This window comes from Ictalurus furcatus, chromosome 1, assembly GCF_023375685.1.
Source record: "Ictalurus furcatus strain D&B chromosome 1, Billie_1.0, whole genome shotgun sequence".
Taxonomy (NCBI): Eukaryota; Metazoa; Chordata; class Actinopteri; order Siluriformes; family Ictaluridae; genus Ictalurus; species Ictalurus furcatus.
In genome coordinates this window covers 16,651,776-16,670,655 of record NC_071255.1, presented here as the reverse complement: position 1 = coordinate 16,670,655, position 18,880 = coordinate 16,651,776, and the positions used below count along the sequence as shown (strand labels likewise).

Genomic DNA, 18,880 nt, shown 5'->3' with positions numbered 1-18,880 from the left:
ACACCATCACACTTCCACCACCATGCTTGACTGTAGGTATGATGTTCTTTTTGTGGAATTCTGTGTTTGGTTTACGCCAGATGTAATGGGACCCCTGTCTTTCAAACAGTTCCACTTTCGACTCATCAATCCACAAAACATTCTCCCAAAAAGTTTGAGGATCATCAAGGTGCGTTTTGCAAAAATTCAGATGAGCCTTAATGTTCTTCTGGGTTAGCAGTGGTTTTCACCTCACCACTCTTCCATGGATGCCATTTTTGCCCAGTGTCTTTCTGATCGTTTAATCATGAACAGTGACCTTTATTGATTCAAGAGAGGTCTGTAGGTCCTTTGATGTTGTCCTTGTCTTTTTATGTGACTTCCTGGATGAGTCGTTGCTGTGCTCCTGGAGGAATTGTGGAAGGTCAGCCACTTCTGGGAAGGTTCGTTACTGTGACACGTTTTTTTCCATTTGGAGATAATGGGTTCTCTGTTGTTCTTTAGAGTCCCAGACCCTTTGAATAGCTTTGTAACCTGTCCCAGACTGATGTATTTCAATCACCTTCTTCCTCATCATTTCTGGAATTTCTTTCAACTTTGGCATAATGTGTTCCTGGGTAAGTCATTTTAACCAAGTTCATGCTGTTGCCTGGTTGCATCTAGTCCAGCCGAACCCCAATGAATGCAGTTTCATAGATTTGGGGAATTAGTAAACAGTTGGCATTGGATGACATTTTTTGCGTCAATAAATAACATTATCATTTAAAAATTGTATCTTGTGTTTACTCAGGTTGCCTTTGTTTTATCTTACAATTGGTTTTTATTTCTGAAACATTTTAGTATGAGATATAAACAAAAACAGAAGAAATCAGATACTTTTCCACAGCACTATAACGCAGATAAATAGCCATATAACAGATATAGTACATGAGAATTTTTCCTTACTGATGTCTAAAAACCAGTTGTTATCCGGAAACATTTGCCATGTAACTGGAGCTCTTCTAATCATTCACCATCTTAACTCTGTTTCGCCAGAGCCAGATAAACAATGACTTGATGATTAATGTACAAGCTAGATCAAGCATGTGCCTGGGATCAGACTTATCAAAATGTGAAATAACAAAAGTAACCTTGAGGCCTGTGCCAAGAGCCACATATCTGAAGATATATTATGAGTAAAGGTTCCAGTAAAGGTTTCAGTAAATGTACCTGCCCACACAGCAAGCATACTTGGCATCAAGACAATGAAAGTGAAAGAATCTGTGTGTGGGTGTGTTGTTTCTCTGCATATGTGAGCAAGCTTCAAGTGTGTGGGTGTGTTCCCAGTTAAAAAACAAGATCTTGAATAAAACCAAACAGAGTTTAGCAGATGATAACAGAATATTTTTTATTTCATAGATGCACAGGCAATCTTTAGGTATGATCTTTCAAAAAAAGTGCAAGCCTGTGAGACAATATCTTTAAGGATTTAAACAGTCAAGCTGTTTATTATTAACAAAAGTAGCCTTGCGTTCCTCCTGGTATTTTATTTTGTGTTGCATTCTTGTTCCACCTAGCACTCAGTTCAACACATGCCTGTTGAACACACCTGGCAATAGAGCACAGACAAAACAATCTCAATTAATCCTACTAGCATCAAGTCTATTTGCATGGTGATGAATGCAACTGTTGGTTTTCTATATTATTACTGCTTCCTTGAAAGAAATTGTTTACTGCATCACTTCCTGTTCAAATTACATTTATTGCTGTGCTTATTCCTGAATTGTTGAAATCGTTGGGAAAAGCATATACGTACAGTACACTATTTCGATGGTAAAACCGATTTTACTGAAGAAAGGAAATATTATTATTATTTTAAAATATTGCTAATAGATATCACAAAAGTGTATCAATTTTTTATTTTAGTTTACAATGGCCTATTGAGAACAGTGGACTGGTAAACATTTTTACTTTTGCAGTTTTTGTAACAAGTTTAATGTACTATTTCTCTCATTTGTGGTACACTTTTATGGTTTTAATCTGACTCACTCTCATGTATGACCTATGCAATGGCATACTTAGGAAGGATCATGAAATGAGGCCATGTTATTTTTTGTTTTACCAGGTTGACCTTTAAATATCAAATTTAATTGCCATGGTAACTGAATGCAATTATGTATATTTTTTAAAAAATGCACTAATAATTTCACCCTAGAAACCATGCCCTTCTACTTTACTTGGTTTAATTATGAACTAAAACAAAGTCATTGGGTGTTATAAATGCCTATAAACACATATTGCTTGTTAAGGCAATCATGTTAATTGAATCTTGAGGTAACACCTTAAAGCTAGATACTATACTATACTATTTTTTAAAAAAAATAGCTATTACAATCAGTCTTTGCCAGTTGATTTCTGATATTCTTACAAGTATTTTTGTATTGGAACCTTTTCATAAATGTGAGGGCACTATGGCTTAGTGGTTTGCACGTTTGCCTCGAATTGAAATTTCAGTTCCCACCTACACCCTGTATGCATGGAGTTTGCATGTTCTCCCTGTGCTTCAGGGGTTTCTTCTGGGTACTCTGGTTTCCTCCCCAGTCCAAAGACATGCGTTGTAGACTGATTGGCATTTCCAAATTGTCCATAGTGTGTGATTGGGTGTATGAGTGTGTGTGCGATTGTGCCCTGCAATGGGTTGGCAGCCAGGGTGTCCCCCACCTGTGCCCAAGTCCCCTGGGATAGGCTCCAGTCTCCACCAACCCTGTGTAGGATAATAAACATGAATGAATGAACTTTTTCATAAATGTACATTGATGTAAATGAGGCTCCACCTACTTAAATATGCATATACTTCCAAACTAAATAAAACCAAAATCTAGTCTTTTCATTTGTGTTACATTTATTTATTTTATGTGAAAGATTATTTTATGTATCTTTCAAGATAAAGAGTGTTACATGAGAAAAGTTTGTTGGAAAATAATTTCCTTATCTTTTAATCAAGGAAATACCATGCACTGTTATGAAAAAAAATATTTTTCACTATACAATTTAATGTAAATCCAACAGTAATTAACATTTTGGGAAATTACTCTGTAATATCCTTCTAACTAGGAATATAAATGAGCATGTAAAATATAATAAATGTATGACATCTAGAAACATTGGTCTTTGAAAAAATTATTTTGATTATTTTGATTAAAAAAGTTTATAAAGGACATATTGTACATGGTCATATGGGTATATAATAATGACAAATAAATTTATATATACACTATATGCTGTAACATTACAATTTACCTTCACTGGAACTAAGGGGCTCAAACATGACAATTCCAGCATGACAATGCCCCTTTGCACAAAGTGAGACATGGTTTGCCAAGGTTTGAGTGGATGAACTCGAGTGGCTTGCACAAAGTCCTGACTTCACCCCCACTAAACACTGTTGGGGCAAATTGGAATGCTGACTGCAGCCTAGACCTCCTCACCCAACATCAGTGCTTGACCTCACTAATGTTCTTGTGGCTGAATTGGCAAATCCCCAAAGCTATACTCCAAAATACTTAATACTCCAAAATACAGGGTAGAAAATAAACAGGGACAGTCATGCATACAATTACTTCACAGCTGTAATGTATGGTGTAAAGGTAATGTTTATCTCCTTGTTCTGCTTGTAGACATTGGCAGCCATGCCAGAATGTGTGGCAACATTCCAGAGTATTAATTAAGTAATAAAAATAAAGTAATTTGTTTTTACTGTATTTTTAAAGCTCCAATAATTCTGCAGGATATGTGGTAGCAAAGCTAAAATGTCCATATTGCACATTTACTTTTAAATGAATGAACGCTACATTTATTTGTACTAAACTAAGTATAATTACTTAGCAAGATAATGAAAAAGGTAGTCATTTGTCTTTGTAAATGAGTTTGTATATCTTCTCTCATAATCTTATATCCTTTCAGAAAGACTTTATCTCTCCCCAGATATAAAACTGATTATTTAAAACTGATAACACAGTTAATATATCTGAATCACAACAGAAGATCCTAACCATGTATTTTACTACTGAGAAATGTGAGTAAACCCAGACCTGGACAAGCGGAAGGAAATGAATTCATGGAGTAAAGTCTCTGCCATCTTTGTAAGCTCAACCATTATCTAGTTATCTAAGATTGATTGATATGATATTCAAGTAAACGGAAGTTTCGCCTCCATTCTTTTAAATAGTTCTCATTGGTTAGCTAGATTAGCATGATCTGCTTAAAGGTCAGTAAGCATGATCAGGGTTGACATTTTCATTCCACGTGTAAGAGCACGTAACTGCATGCTATAAAGAATGGAACGTGTTCTTGTTAAGAATTCATTGACTACTTCCTGGTGGTGTTACTTACAGTTATTAGCAATCTGACCAATCAAGTGTTTACACAGCTTGACAAGTCATAGGCATTTCTGTACATTGTACAATGCAGTGAAATCACTCTATTAATCGCTAAATTTTAATTACTTCAGGTTGGGGCAATTCACTTGGTTTGCAACCAGAAATGTTAAGAAACAAGAATCAGTTGTATCACACAGCACTCACACAGAGATCATCTAGAAATGAGAGAGAGAGAGAGAGAGAGAGAGAGAGAGAGAGAGAGAGAGAGAGAGATTAAATAGCCCATTTACATCTCATCTCATTAAATATAAATAAATATGCATTTATTAATAATCTGTCAGAGCTAAACATTTCTTTCTCTGTTACTCTGTAGGAGGCCAGATACATATTACACAACCACCCCCCACCCCCTTCCTTGGTACACACAAAACAGGAGACTGCTGATGTGAATGACTACAGAAAACATTGCTATTGTCCTGTCAATCAATAAAAAAAAACACTATCAAGTTCAAACTTCCTCCATAACTAGAGAACAGGTATATTCTTAAATCAAGTTTCCACTACAAAATGAATGAATGCAATGAATACGGTCACAAAATCCCAATGTGTGTAATTTTTCTTCATGTCTGATCTCACAATTAGGTTAGAGCTTTTAACGTTTACTTATGCTGAAGAACCATATAATTATTGTATGATGGTGATTATATAGTTTATAATTTTTCTACAAACATTACTGTATACAACTGAAGTTCACATGAGAGTTGTAATGTTAGGGTTGTGATTTCCATTAAAAAATACTACATTTTTGGTTGGTTTGTTTGGTGATTACAGACATGATACCCCCCAGGGCTAGGAGAGGTCACTACTGTTGTGTATAATAGTGTCACGTCAACCTCTAACTATATCATTATAGTCTCAGATTCTCCGATGACACGTTGTTGCCATATAGGTAAAAAGCATCAATGTCCTCTAAACAAAAATGATATGCATTAATTAATGCGATAAGGGCTCCAAAAATCCTGGCGCTTAAATGTTGATTTTAAAATTACTACTTGTTTAAAATGACTTTGGTGAAATATTACACAGAAATTGTTATCCATAGGCTTCAAAGTCTAATCCTCACACTAGGAACACATGCAAATGCAGCTTGTATATAGTACATGTCAAGACCAATGCAACCAAATACATCTCACAATATTTGTGATGTGGTGTAAGTGAACATTTTTTTTCATGTCTGAGGTTGCACAAGGCTGTTTTGCCTCTAAAAGGTTATGGTCTATAAATGTATAAAATGGGTAATTTGAAACATGCACAGAAACATGCATAGGTCATGTGAAGCATGCAAAACTCAAAGCATAACATATGAAGACAAAACAATGACGTTGCATTGCAGGGTGCTCTATTCATATTGGCTACTTGAATTTAGAAATACAAGGACACTAGAAAAAAATTCCCCTACAGTCCTGACTGTATGTGATAGACAGATGTATGCAAATGATTAATATTCTATAAAATCTGTAAAGTCAGAAATTAATGTTGTCCAGTTTTGATTAGTGCAATACAGTCTCCAAGGTTTACCATCCTCTTAGACAGTAATATAGGTTGAGCAATTATTCACTGGAGCTATACTACTGTAGGTGTTCAAAACTAAAATTCTGTTCCCTGAACCTTTGTATTATAGGTCAGGCTAGTGAGATGTTTTGACAACTTAAGTGAGAGCTGTTGATGAAGGGAACTAAATGACCCTTATTCTCCTTAATGCAGTTGACAGATTAAACATTAAATTTGACCACATTTTCTCCCTAAACATGCCTGAACTGCCAACTATGGCACAAATAACGAGGACACTGAGGGCAAAGGCATTATTTCTCTAATAAATCAAGGACATTTTCTGTGTGCAGTATTATTGGCCCATTGGTGTTTTAATGTAATAAACACACTTTAAATACATACAATAAAGTATGTATCATTTATAAAGCAACAACTAACTTAAACAGACTTGAATGGATGACACATGGATGCTAAATAACATGTTTTAAGCCTTCTCTATGCAGAATTTACATTTACATTTACTGAATGAGACCGTGGTGAAGGAGTGAGTATTTATAGCTGTTATAACATAACTGATAACAAGAACCAACTTGTTTCACAAGTGTGTGTCATTCCTTAATACAGTGCTGTGAAAAAGTATGACTTCTTCTGTTTTTGTGTATATCTCATACTAAATTGTTTCAGAAATGAAACCAAAATCTAAGATAAAACAAAGGCAACCTGAGGAAACACAAAATACAGTTTTTAAATTATAATGTTATTTATTGAAGCAAATGTATTTGCTCCGTAGTTATTATTTCCCCAAATCTATGAAACTGCATTCATAATGGGGTTCAGCTGGAAACCCTGTTCAATCAAATGAGCACTTAAATAGCACTTTTTGAACAGCATGAAGCTGGTTAAAAGGTCTTACCCAGTAACACATTATGCCAAAGTTAAAAGAAATTCCAGAAATGATGAGAAAGAAGGTGATTGAAATACATCAGTCTGGGAAGAGTTTCAAAGCTATTTCAAAGGCTCTGGGACTCCAAAGAACCTCAGTGAGAGCCATTATCTCCAAATGGGAAAAACTCAGCACATTAGTGAACCTTCCCAGAATTGGCCAACCTTCCAAAATTCCTCCAAGAGCACAGCATCTACTCATCCAGGAAGTCTCAAAAGAGCCAAGGACAACATCAAAGGATGTACAGGCCTCTCTTGCATCAATAAAGGTCACTGTTCATGACTTCACTATCAGAAAGACACAGGGCAAAAATGGCATCCATGGAAGAGTGGTGAGGTGAAAACCACTGCTAACCCAGAAGAACGTTAAGGCTTGTCTGAATTTTGCCAAAACATACCTTATGATTCCCAAACCTTTTGGGAAAATGTTTTGGACTGATTAGTCAAAAGTGTAACTGTTTGTAAGACAAGGGTCCCGTTACATCTGGCGTAAACCAAACACAGAATTCCACAAAAAGAACATCATACCTACGGTCAAGCATGGTGGTGGAAGTGTGATGGTGTGGGGATGCTTTGCTGCTTCCGGGCCTGCGCAACTTGCAGTAACTGAGGGAAACATGAATTCTGCTCGCTAACGGAAAATCCTGAAGGAGAATGGCCGGTCTTCAGTCTGTAAATTGAAATTCAAGCACAACTAGATTATGCAGCAAGACAATAATCCAAAGCATAGGAGTAAATTCTAGTCCTAGAAGTAAGTGAAAGTCCGATCTCCAGCTATCGGAAATGTTTGGTTGCAGTTATTGCTGTTAAGGGTGGCACAACCAGATTTTAAGTTTAATGGGGCAATTAGTTGTTCACATGGGTGATAGGTGATGGATAACTTTTTTTTATTCAATAAAAGTATTAAATAAATAAAAACTGCAGTTTGAAGATGTAAAACTATTTAGTATGAGATATACACAAAAACAGAAGAAATCAGGATGGGGAAATACTATTTCACAGCACTGTAAATAAAAATGTATCTGCAAATTGCTGTGGTATAAGAGGAATAAAACAGTTTGGGATGTGCTGTTACAGGAAATACTCAACTCGGGAGTGATTAAGTTATTGATTATTTTCTTATAACAGCATATCCTGAAGTGTTTTGTTCCTTGCGTATAGCGTTAACACCACCAACTTTCACCCTCTTGTTGTAATAACAGTCCAAACAATGCTAGTGGTATTTTTAAAAACCACCAGTCTGGCACTTGCTAAAGTATACCTGATCTGGCTTTATAAATAATAATAAAGATTGATATTAATACACTATTTATCCTTTTGGTATCCACCCACTGATAGGTCACCAGCTATGTAGAAACAACAGATATCTTTAAAGGTGCTTTACCACCTTTGTAATATTATAAGAATGGTTATTAGCTTGTCCAATATCACTCAAAACTGCTAAATGTCCCATTTCTTTCTTTGAGAGAAATCCTTTGAGCTAGTAAGATCTAGAGTTGATGCTACTGTTCAGGTGGAGTTAACTTCCCCTGGCTGTCTGAACAGTCACTGGCTGTCAGACCTTCTTGTTTACTAAGCACTTAATGTACACATTTAAAACACTTGACTTGTACTCTGTATTCATTGCACTGCTAACTCTTATACAAAATCCTCTCTAAACAGGTTTTAGCTTTAATGTATGGACCTGCCTCTAAAGTGCAAGCCTATCTATTCATAAATGCCATGCACCCAATTCTGGTTGTGGCTGATCTGTTTGAGATGATCTGTTTGAGATCTTAAATCTGAAGCAGCCAGACACTTCATAGAGCTGCATAAGATGACTGAAATATTATATTTACATGACTGGATGGCAGGTTACATGACTAAGTTAGACTTATATTCATGTTTAATTTTTATGTTAAATAAGTTGTATGCTTATTTATTCATTACCGTTCTCATGAAAAACAAATCTGTCTTCCTAAGTAAACCCAGACATGCATGTGGAGCTCTTGCACAATTTTAGAATTTCAAAATGTGACTCTTACCATTACATAATACTTTCAGCATACAAGAACAACCAGGAAGAGGAAGCACATAATTGGATCTGCTATTGTATCTTGTTGTGAACAGAGACAATAAACTAAATAAACTACAATAACTACAATAAAATAAATTACAAATGTAAATATTTTACAATATATATATCAGATTTATCCTTAATATCACTCTACAGTGTAGATTAGAGCAGTGTAATAGTTGTCACCCGTGTTTAATATCATCTTTTCTGGCTCAGGTAACCACAGCAGGTGCTGGAACAAGCAGCAGGCAAGGTCCTGTATGTGTCTTCCTCAGGTAATCCTCATTAGGCCCTATGGATGTAGCCTGTAACCAGAGACAGAGCACATCTGAACAAACAAAAACATGCACAACACACTGAGGTCTCAGACTGGGACTGTTAGACCTGTGGGAGATCAGAGCTGTGAGTCAGTGTGCAGAGTTTTCAGATCCAGGGTTAGTTCTAGACTGAAACAGATTCTCAGTGTAAAATGTGTATGAAAATTGGGACCTTAAATAATAAAGTAACACTGATATATTGACAGCAGTGTGATGATAAAACATCAATAATGTCTATTTTACACCAGAGTCAACCATACTATGTGACACTAATTACTCACTTCATGAATGTGGGTCCTTGACTGACCATCACATATGGAATGCATGGGACCCAGTTAAGTTTTGATAAGGTGAAAATACTCATACATACAGTATAAGAAACAGTACAAGTTAATTTAACTGCTGTTGTTAGCACAATGATGTTATATGTAGGATGTCTGCCAGCTGGGAACAGTATAAGCCAGTGAAGGTACACTATATGGAAAAATGTGTATGGACACCTGACCATCACACCCATATATGTGCCTTCCCAAAACAGTTGACACATAGTTTGACACACAAAATTGAATAGCATGTCTTTGTATTTTGTTGTATGGGGCCTAGCCAACAAGTTGGCATTGAAGGCTCAAGTGGCATGCACAGATTCGCTGACATCAACGCCACTGAACACTTTTGAGATGAATTCAAAGGCTGACTGGGTGCCAGGGATTTTTGCTTAACATCAGTGCCTGACCATATATAAATTATTATGGTATTTGTGGGGTTTTTGGTTTGCCATGTTTGGTATTCAGAGGAAACATAGTAAGGAACACTCACAAATTTATAATAGTATGTACAGCTGCCTATCTACCTTTTAAGTGTGTAATAATTTGCATAACTTTTTCTTATTCCATTGATTCGTCCTACTAATTTGACCTGGACAGCACCCCTAGCCCACGGCCAATACAAAGGTAATACTGGTTCTATCTTACTCAACCTACCCACCAGGAACAGGGAGAATGACTAGATACCATCTTGTGTACATTCATATACTTGTCAAGACCTTCCAACAAAGTAACAGAGAGATGTATGACAGTAATTGCAAAAAAAAAAAACCTATTCTTTGGAACCCAAAGATAACATGTGACGAATTAAAGGACTTTGGATCAAAATGGCAAGAGGAAAATATGTCAGTGACTGTGAAAGAGGGTTTATTATTGGGGCACATATGTAGGAGCTTCAGTCAAAAACACTGCTCAATTAGCCAGTGCTTCAATAGAAACACCAACTAAAGTGTCGTCTATCAATTCTTCAACATCAATTCAATTCCATTTTATTTGTATAGCGCTTTTAACAAACTTTTAACAGACATTTATGCAAGCAACTTTACAGCTGTCCAGATGCAGATTAAGTTCCCTAAAGACCAAGCCAGAGGAAAAAAACCCAATGACTTGATGAAACTTTGAGAGGAACCAGAATCAAAAGGGAAACCATACTCATGTAGGTGACACTGGGTGGTGGGGTTTTTGTTCCTTATATAGTCATGGGAAAAATAAAGTAAAGGTAAGCAATACTAAGTGTGCCAAAAGGATGTTCAGTATGGGAGTATTGTGAATAGGTGTCCAGGGATAAGCAGCAGCTCTTTTGACAAAAGTACATAAACTGTTTCTGATGAAATGCAAATAAAAAATGCAAATCATTGGCCTGCAAGGAGATCGAGTGTTGCTATTATAACTTTGCAAAGTTGATATTTTCTATATTCTTTTGACTTGGTTAACCAAAATTGTGCACCAATTGTGCACGCTCTTACCCTTACAGTTATTGATAAACCTCTCAGTTCCTTCCTATTCAAATGTAGTGGATTTGTTTCTTCATTTCAGCCCTGTATTACAATTAGCTATCATGTAACTGAGCTGTCTGTGATTAACAATTCTTTGTACAAAGTAAGGAGTGGCATGAACCAGAGCCATCTTCTATCACTAAGTTTACACTACTTTGCCTCCAAGGTTCTTACTGAAAACAAATTAAATTTTTATCCTCATTCTTGTTCATTCTAATAAACCTAAACTCAACCTGTCAAGGATGGAGGCATTGATTATGACTCTAGCTCAGCGCAATGAGTCATCCACTATTTCTGTACATATTTGAATACTAGCATTACCGTTTTCTTTGTTTCACAGTTAACAGATATAAGAAACAAATATCAGAAATAAGGAAATTTGTAATTGACACATTATTTGTAATATTTTGCCTAAATTTTGTAGACCTTGCTACATAGAGGAAGTTATACAGTGCTGTGAAAAAGTATTTGCCCTCATCACTTCTGGGAAGGTTCATTACTGTGCCAAGTTTTTTCCATTTGGAGATAATGGCTCTCATTCCATGGATGCCATTTTTGCCCTATGTCTTTCTGATAGTAGAGTCATGAATAGTGACCTTTATTGATGCGAGAGGCCTGTAGTTCCTTTGATGTTGTCCTTGGCTCTTTTGTGACTTCCTGGGTGAGTAGATGCTCTGCTCTTGGAGGAATTAAGGAAGGCCGGCCACTTCTGGGAAGGTTCACTACTGTCCTGAGTTTTTCCATTTGAAGATAATGGCTCTCACTGAGGTTCTTTGGAGTCCCAGAGCCTTTGAAATCGCTTTGAAACCCTTCTCTGACTGATGTATTTCAATCACCTTCTTCTTCATCATTTCTGGAATTTCTTTCAACTTTGGCATAGTGTGTTACTGGCTAAGACTTTTTAACCAACTTCATGCTGTTGAAAAAGTTCTATTTAAATGTTGATTTGATTGAACAGGGTTTGCACAATCAGGCCTGATTGTGTCTAGTCCAGCTGAACCCCATTTTGAATGCATTTTCATAGATTTGAGGAATTAGTGACTACAGGGGCAAATACATTTTCACACAGGCCCAGTTGGTATTGGATAAATGTTTTGCGTCAATAAATAACATTATCACTTAAAAACTGTATTTTGTGTTTGCTCAGGTTGCCTTCATTTTATTTGAGATTTTTTAAAATTTCGGAAACAGTTTAATATGACAGAAGAAATCAGGATGGGGAAAATTATTTTTCACAGCACTGTAGCTAACTTGTTGACATGTGGTCAGGCTCTGCAAAATGCTCAACTAAATTTTACAGTAATAACATAAATTTGATCATTTATAGTGATGAAATACTACATGCAAAATATCAGTCTAAAATAGACCAGTGAGAGCAGTGTAAAATCTATTTGGGGTGGGGGCACTGAGTCATCTGTAATAAAATATTTGCATGTGTTATAAAACTCATTCAGGCATATGTTTGAACCCTTTGGAAACTGAAGACAGGAACCAGCTACAGATGGGTGACAAATTCAGGAAAAACCTGAATAACTGAGTGGAGAAACATAAGAGTAGGTGCTATTTACATTCTATCATGCTCTGTAGTGTGTATAAAAATGCTGAACAGGCCCAGTTGTCCAACTTTGGACCAAAACTGCAAGAGGAAAATATCTAAATGACTTTGAAAAAAGGTTTTTTTATTATTATTATTATTATTATGGCATGGCTGAGAGAAGCTTCAAAGACAAAAACTGCTCTACTGGCTAATCTTTTAATAGGAACAATGACTAAAATCACATCTATTCTGTTCAATTCAACTCAATTTCATTTGTATAGTGCTTTTTAACCATGGACAGTTACAAAGCAGCTTCACAAAGATTTGGATGTAGATTTTAATCCCCAATGAGCAAGCCAGTGGTGACAATGGCGAAGAAAAACTCCCTGAGATGACATGAGGATGAAACCTTGAGATGAACCAGACTGAAAAAGGAACCCATTTCTTCTGGGTGACACCAAATTGTGAAATTATAAATCATTAAAGTTTACAGGTGTAGAAGGGTAAAGAGAGACAGTAGTACGTGTGCTGAAAGGATATTCAGTATTAGAGTATACTTCTTGTGGTTTGTGAGTAGGAGTCCTAAATTAAGCCCAGGAGGCTTTTTGATTTCAGTAGCAGTTCTTAGATGGTACAAAACTACAGTATCCAGCTGAGATTACCCACAAAAGTGAGGGTGAGTCTTGGGTACAGTCTGAAAATGGATTGTGAGAGTGGTATATTTGAAACGTTGTTCCTTGTTAGTTCTGATTTGGTGTCTGCTAAGAATGTGCAAATCTGAATCTGGTGTCTGCTGGAAAATGACATCATTATGTGTAAAATTTATGTTCTCTTTGCCTCCTCCTTTTCATTCTGATATTGAGGTCTGACTCGCTGTGTGGTGGAGTGGAGCCCAAATTCATGCAAATTGTGCACCTGCCACATTGCATTTAGCCAATTGGGAGAGAGTAGGCTCAAGATGACTGACGGCAAAAGAGAGAAACAGGAAGACTAATTTTAAAACTTGTACATTGTATCTCTGCATTTTCATTGTATTAGCCATTACTTAGATTACTTGCTATTGCTAGCTTGGTAATTTGCTAGAGATTGAACAACCTAGCCAGCCCAGTGGATAGGGGATGTGCATTATGAAAAGGTAAACTCAGTCTACAATTTATTCTTAAAGTTTGATATATAGTGTTAATTAAAAATCCTTATGCAGCAAGAAGTAGATTTGCATTATTTGTTGCTAAAATAACCCCACACCACCACCCTATTTTATATTGTAATATTACTGATACGATGTAGTATGTTAAAGAATTTATTGATGAAGCCACCACCCCAGCTTCCCAAAAACACTACCCAGCCCAATAATGTTACAAATAAAATTTTGTTTAAAAAAGCAAGCACTGGTGACACAACTCCAAGTAAACAAATCATTAATGTTAATATACACTGATCAGCCATAACATTAAAACCACTAAAGGGTGGCATGAATAATGTTGATTATCTCATTACAGTGGGACCTGTCAAGGGGTGGGATATATTAGTTAGCAAGTGAACAGTCTGTTTTTAAAGTTGATATGCTGGATACAGTAAAAATGGCCAAGTGTAAGGATCTGAGCAACTTTGACAAACATCAGAACTGGACCATGGAGCAATGGAAGAAGGTGGCTTGGTCTGATGAATAACATATTCTTTTACACCATGTAGATGGCTGAGTGTGTGTGCATCACTTACCTGGGGAAGAGATGGCACAGGATACTCTATGGAAAGAAGGCAAGTCAGCAGAGGCAGTGCAGTGGTCTGAGCAATGTTCTGCTGGGAAACCTTGAGTCCTGGCATTCATGTAGATGTTACTTTGACACATACCACCTAAACATTGGTGCAGACCAAGTACACAATGGCATTGCTAATGGCAACGGTATTCCCGAATGGCAGTGGCCGCTTTCAGATGGATAACGTGCACTGCTACACTGCAAAAATTGCAGGAATGGTTTGAAAAACATAAAGAGTACAAGATGTTGATTTGACCTCCAAATTTCCCAGATGTCAATCCAATCTAGCACCTGAAGATGTGCTGGACAAACAAGTCTGAACCATGGAGGCGCCACCACACAACTTACAGGATTTAAAGGATCTGCTGCTAATGTCTTGGTGCCAGATACCACAGCTCACCTTCAGAGGTCTTGTGGAGTCCATGCCTCAAAGGGTCAGAGCTATTTTGGCAGCACAAGGGGGACTTACACAATATTAGGCAGGTGGTTTTAATGTTATGACTGATCATGAATGTCAGTTATATGTATCGAGCAGCTATGATGTTTAAATTAATAATCAGTATGATAAGTGCCAGATCTTGAGCTTTACAGAGATTGCATTGTTGTTGAAAATTTTATTGCTGTAATCATGTTAAATACGTGTCATGTACTAAAATCCATGTAGTCATGTTGCTCCTTCACTAAACCTACATAATTATGCATTCTATGAAAGCAACCTGAATGAAATCAATCCCCTTTTCCTTGTAATGCTCTAACAAAAAGCTGACTATTAGTTGGGACTGGAAAAAAAAAATAGAACTACCACAAAAACTGTATGAATGACATGTCAGGAGGTGAAACCACAATCATATGATGGTAGTGTCACACATTTCTATGCTTTTTAAGAGCTTATACCAGGTGTTCAGGAAACCAGAAATGTACATAACTGATTAGACTGAATTTCTCATTAATGCTGATAATTGCTGAACAGCCCAAACATTTCATTTAATTGATTTCTGCTCCACTTCTACCAGCTTTACATTTCCTGGTAGGCATGGTCCTATTTCACATCCGCCCCATTTTACAACCCATGTTCTTTACTAACAAATCCAAGTATTGGTATATATTTCATATCTACTATTCACTATGTTTATTTACTACCACATATTAGTTAAGTTCATAACTATATTAACAGTATTTAAACCTGAGAGAAATGAACCTGATTGAACACAGTGGTGTGAATTTGGGAGACTTTTATTCTTAAGACTGGGTATGGAACCACAACCCACTACTGAAGAATACTAGATGGTGTTTTGAGCTTAAGAGACACCAAGACTGAATGAACTAGATCAGCCAGGTGCCCAGAGAGACTATCCCAATCTCCAAGGTTACCGGTTGGTGAAAGCTTGAGAGTAGGACAACTCCTAAAGCCTTAGTGTGCTCATTTGCTACAACGTAATAATAGCTTTGCATCCCCTGAGTGTAGCATGAGTCACGTGACAGAGTAATGCAAACATTATACCAAAATACTACACTATAATACACCTTTCCTCCCTTCTAACCTCAGACTTTAACACTATCTAACCAGTCTAGCTTATTAGTCTCAACTTGAGAAGGGCAGAATATTTTTTCTATTTTTAAATGATGTATTCATATCAAAGAGCTTGATTACATGAACTGTATGTAGTTTAAAAACCGACACTAGTATTCACCCTCTTAGTCTTGTAGTAGCACAGTTGAATTAGTCAGCTGATGAGCTTGAGACTTCTCAATGAGTCATAGTTATTTATAAATAAAAAATTTTTTTTAAAAATCAGACAAGTTTCTGAGCAACTCTGGATGTTCCATACACAGCACTGTCTGATGCAACAAAGTATTACACTCCTTAACGATGAGGGCCCATGATGTCCCAGACACCTAGGGGTTTAACACCTAAACAAAGATATAGATGCACACACACACACACACACACACACACACACACGTACACACGTACACACATTTCTATACCAATCCAGAAATTAAAGCAGTGTGAAATTACATAAACAATCAGTTTTATTGTATGGTCTACAAACCATTTTATTGTGAAAACAGAAATGAATTGGGTGAATGTGCTTAAGAGTCAGAACTTCCTGAACTGTAGGACTGCCCAAAAACCAAATTCAAAACAAAAAGAAAATGGCACCAAAGTGTTGCTACAAAGTTAAGTTGTCTACCTATGGCAAGTAGCCTTAAATTGTATAGTTAGTTACATGTAGAAAGCACCTTCAGCTTATTTCTCAGGATCAATATTAACTAATGTCTGGCTAAATAGCCCCATATAGTTAAAGTACCATAATTGTGCTCTTAAACAGAAGTAATAAAGGGCATCTTGGAAATGTTTTGAGCTTCATTTGAAAGTTAACTACTGACTCAAAAACAATTTTCTTTTCTGAAAATAAAAAAAAAACAAAAACAAAGAAAAACATTTTGAGAGATGACATAGTGTTTTAAGAAACATTTTAATAAAAAAAAATAAACTCTTCAAGAATAAAACATGGGATCTTTCCAAAAAAAAAAAAATCTTCAAATTTTACACAGACATGTTATCATCATTTTGGAATGTAATGCTTGATAGACTGCTGTAAAGCAGTAAAAGAACATTAGCAAAGTCCAAAGTCAGTCAGAAGGTTCAGTGGAACTCATCTCGTCAAGTAGGCAAGAACAGCCCCAATGCCTGCCACAGTAACAAAGGTCGTTAATGCGGACCTCACTGAAGATTCTGGATCAGGAACGTGAAAAAATTCCACAAAGCCATCCTGAATGGGGACAGAGTTATGCAAACATTATTCATAAGTCACAAGGCCACAAATAAAATGGAAACGGAAGGGTGACACTCTAGTTACGCAATATAGTACCACAAAGGAGGGTTAACATTCCAACAAAGTGAGTGTGCTTACAAGAATAACAAGGCCGTTAATGAATGTACTGAAAAGGACAATGAGCCTTTTACTCTACCCACATTTTTGGATAATCGAAACTATTCATGTCTATTGCCAACTCACCCACGAGTTGTTTTTCAGAAGCCACTCCTTTTGATTAAACAGGAGATATGATGAGATCTCTTCTGCCACAATGCTTGGACAGTGCCCTCGGCCAGACTCCATCTCATATTTAGACACAACTGCCCCAAAAGCCAGCAGGCTGGCAATGCGACCCCAGTTTGTGACTCCATCGCTGAAGAGCTCTGTAGCCACTGAACTAATCACACTCATGTCATCTCCTCTCTCGTCCAAGCACAGCTTTGCAAGCATTCCTAGGTCATACAAACACAAGTATTAAATGTGAGTCAAGTCTCGAAATACAACATGTTTACATCATATACTGACAGAACGAACAGACCTATCATTAAAACAAAGACTATACAAGAGACGTGTCGCAATAATATATATATATATATATATATATATATATATATATATATATAAAAAGTGTTTAGCTCTGAATGTAACTTCCCATTGCTTCGTTGTGTATTACCAACCATAAATTACCGACAGGGACTTTGCAGTGCTTGCCTCACTATCTATATACAGTATACACTACAGAAGCTCTGATCTGGAACGTCATGAAGTTTCCCAGGCAACAGCAGACGTGTGTAGTCATTTAAATAAACAAAACTAGCTAACCAACACACAGTCCTAGGGAACAGAAAGAAAGGGGATTTTCGAGACGAACTTTAAACGTTACCTTTATATACAAGTTCGTGCTTCACCAACAAGCCGTCTACAACGCACTTCATCGTCTGTAAAACCTTATGATGTCGCCCCAAAGGGCGAGAAGGCGAGGTGAAGAGCAGAAGAAAATCGGCGATAATCTCTCGCGTGTTGTGCTTCAGGAAGCAGCCGACGTCTAGAACTTCGTCGCAGTCCACCTCGGGGGAAGTTGGTAAAGAGCCATCGGACAAACCGCGCTGGTTTTCCGGAGAAATTCCTAAATTCAATATGGGTCTCTGAAAAGGAGCGACGACAGCGAGTGGCTTTTCTTTGTACCCGGATGAAACGTTAGGCACGGTTAGAGACAAATCCTTTGGGCTAAACATCATAGAGAGGTTCCCGTTTTCCGCATTCAATTGGGCGCACATAAATTAAACTGAATTTTGAGAAGAACACGATAATCCTCACATTTTGTCTAACGAACTGTACGACTTACGTGCTACACACAGACTTTCAAGACACGGAAGTGAGCTGTCTGCTGAGTTTAATGTGCGTATGTGGGGGGTGGGGTGAGTGGGGGCGGAGCTTTAACTATCACACCAAGCACGTATCGCACACAACACAAAGCGGAAGTACAGGTTCTACCAAACAAATACGTGTGGAGGTTAAAAACACCAAAACAGCTTCGAGCGTATGCAAGTTGTGTATTAGTGAGATAAAAACCACAGGCCGTACATATTATTGCATACGGCTTGTCGTAGAAAACAATGACAACCCGACTTCTTTAACATCCAAATGCAAATAATGAAGTGATTCTAGACCACAAGTACCCAACCCTGTTCCTGGTAGTACCCCTTGTCGTGCACATTTTAATGTTTTCCCTGCCCTAGAAA

At 37.0% G+C, this 18,880-nt stretch overlaps 2 protein-coding genes across 2 annotated transcripts in view; one reads left to right on the top strand and one right to left on the bottom strand.

The window, feature by feature from the left end:
• The window catches only part of hormad1 (HORMA domain containing 1), a 53,873-nt gene that overhangs the window by 11,749 nt on the left and 23,244 nt on the right, over positions 1–18,880 (top strand). The window lies entirely within an intron of this gene.
• mcl1b (MCL1 apoptosis regulator, BCL2 family member b) lies at positions 16,328–18,521 on the bottom strand. The gene is made up of 3 exons (XM_053629693.1): positions 18,022–18,521; positions 17,340–17,590; positions 16,328–17,093 (listed from the first exon to the last, which is right to left on the bottom strand). Exons 1-3 carry the CDS (start codon positions 18,413–18,415, stop codon positions 16,977–16,979), a joined length of 762 nt encoding a protein of 253 aa, XP_053485668.1. The 5' UTR covers positions 18,416–18,521; the 3' UTR covers positions 16,328–16,976.

Excerpts from the sequence above, each read along its gene's own strand:
- mcl1b (XM_053629693.1), bottom strand. The coding sequence starts at position 18,415 with ATGTGCGCCCAATTGAATGCGGAAAACGGGAACCTCTCTATGATGTTT. Across the intron at positions 17,591-18,021 it reads GCACGAACTTGTATATAAAG|GAATGCTTGCAAAGCTGTGC; the intron begins GTAACGTTTAAA and ends TGTATGACCTAG. Across the intron at positions 17,094-17,339 it reads TTCTGAAAAACAACTCGTGG|GATGGCTTTGTGGAATTTTT; the intron begins GTGAGTTGGCAA and ends GTCCCCATTCAG.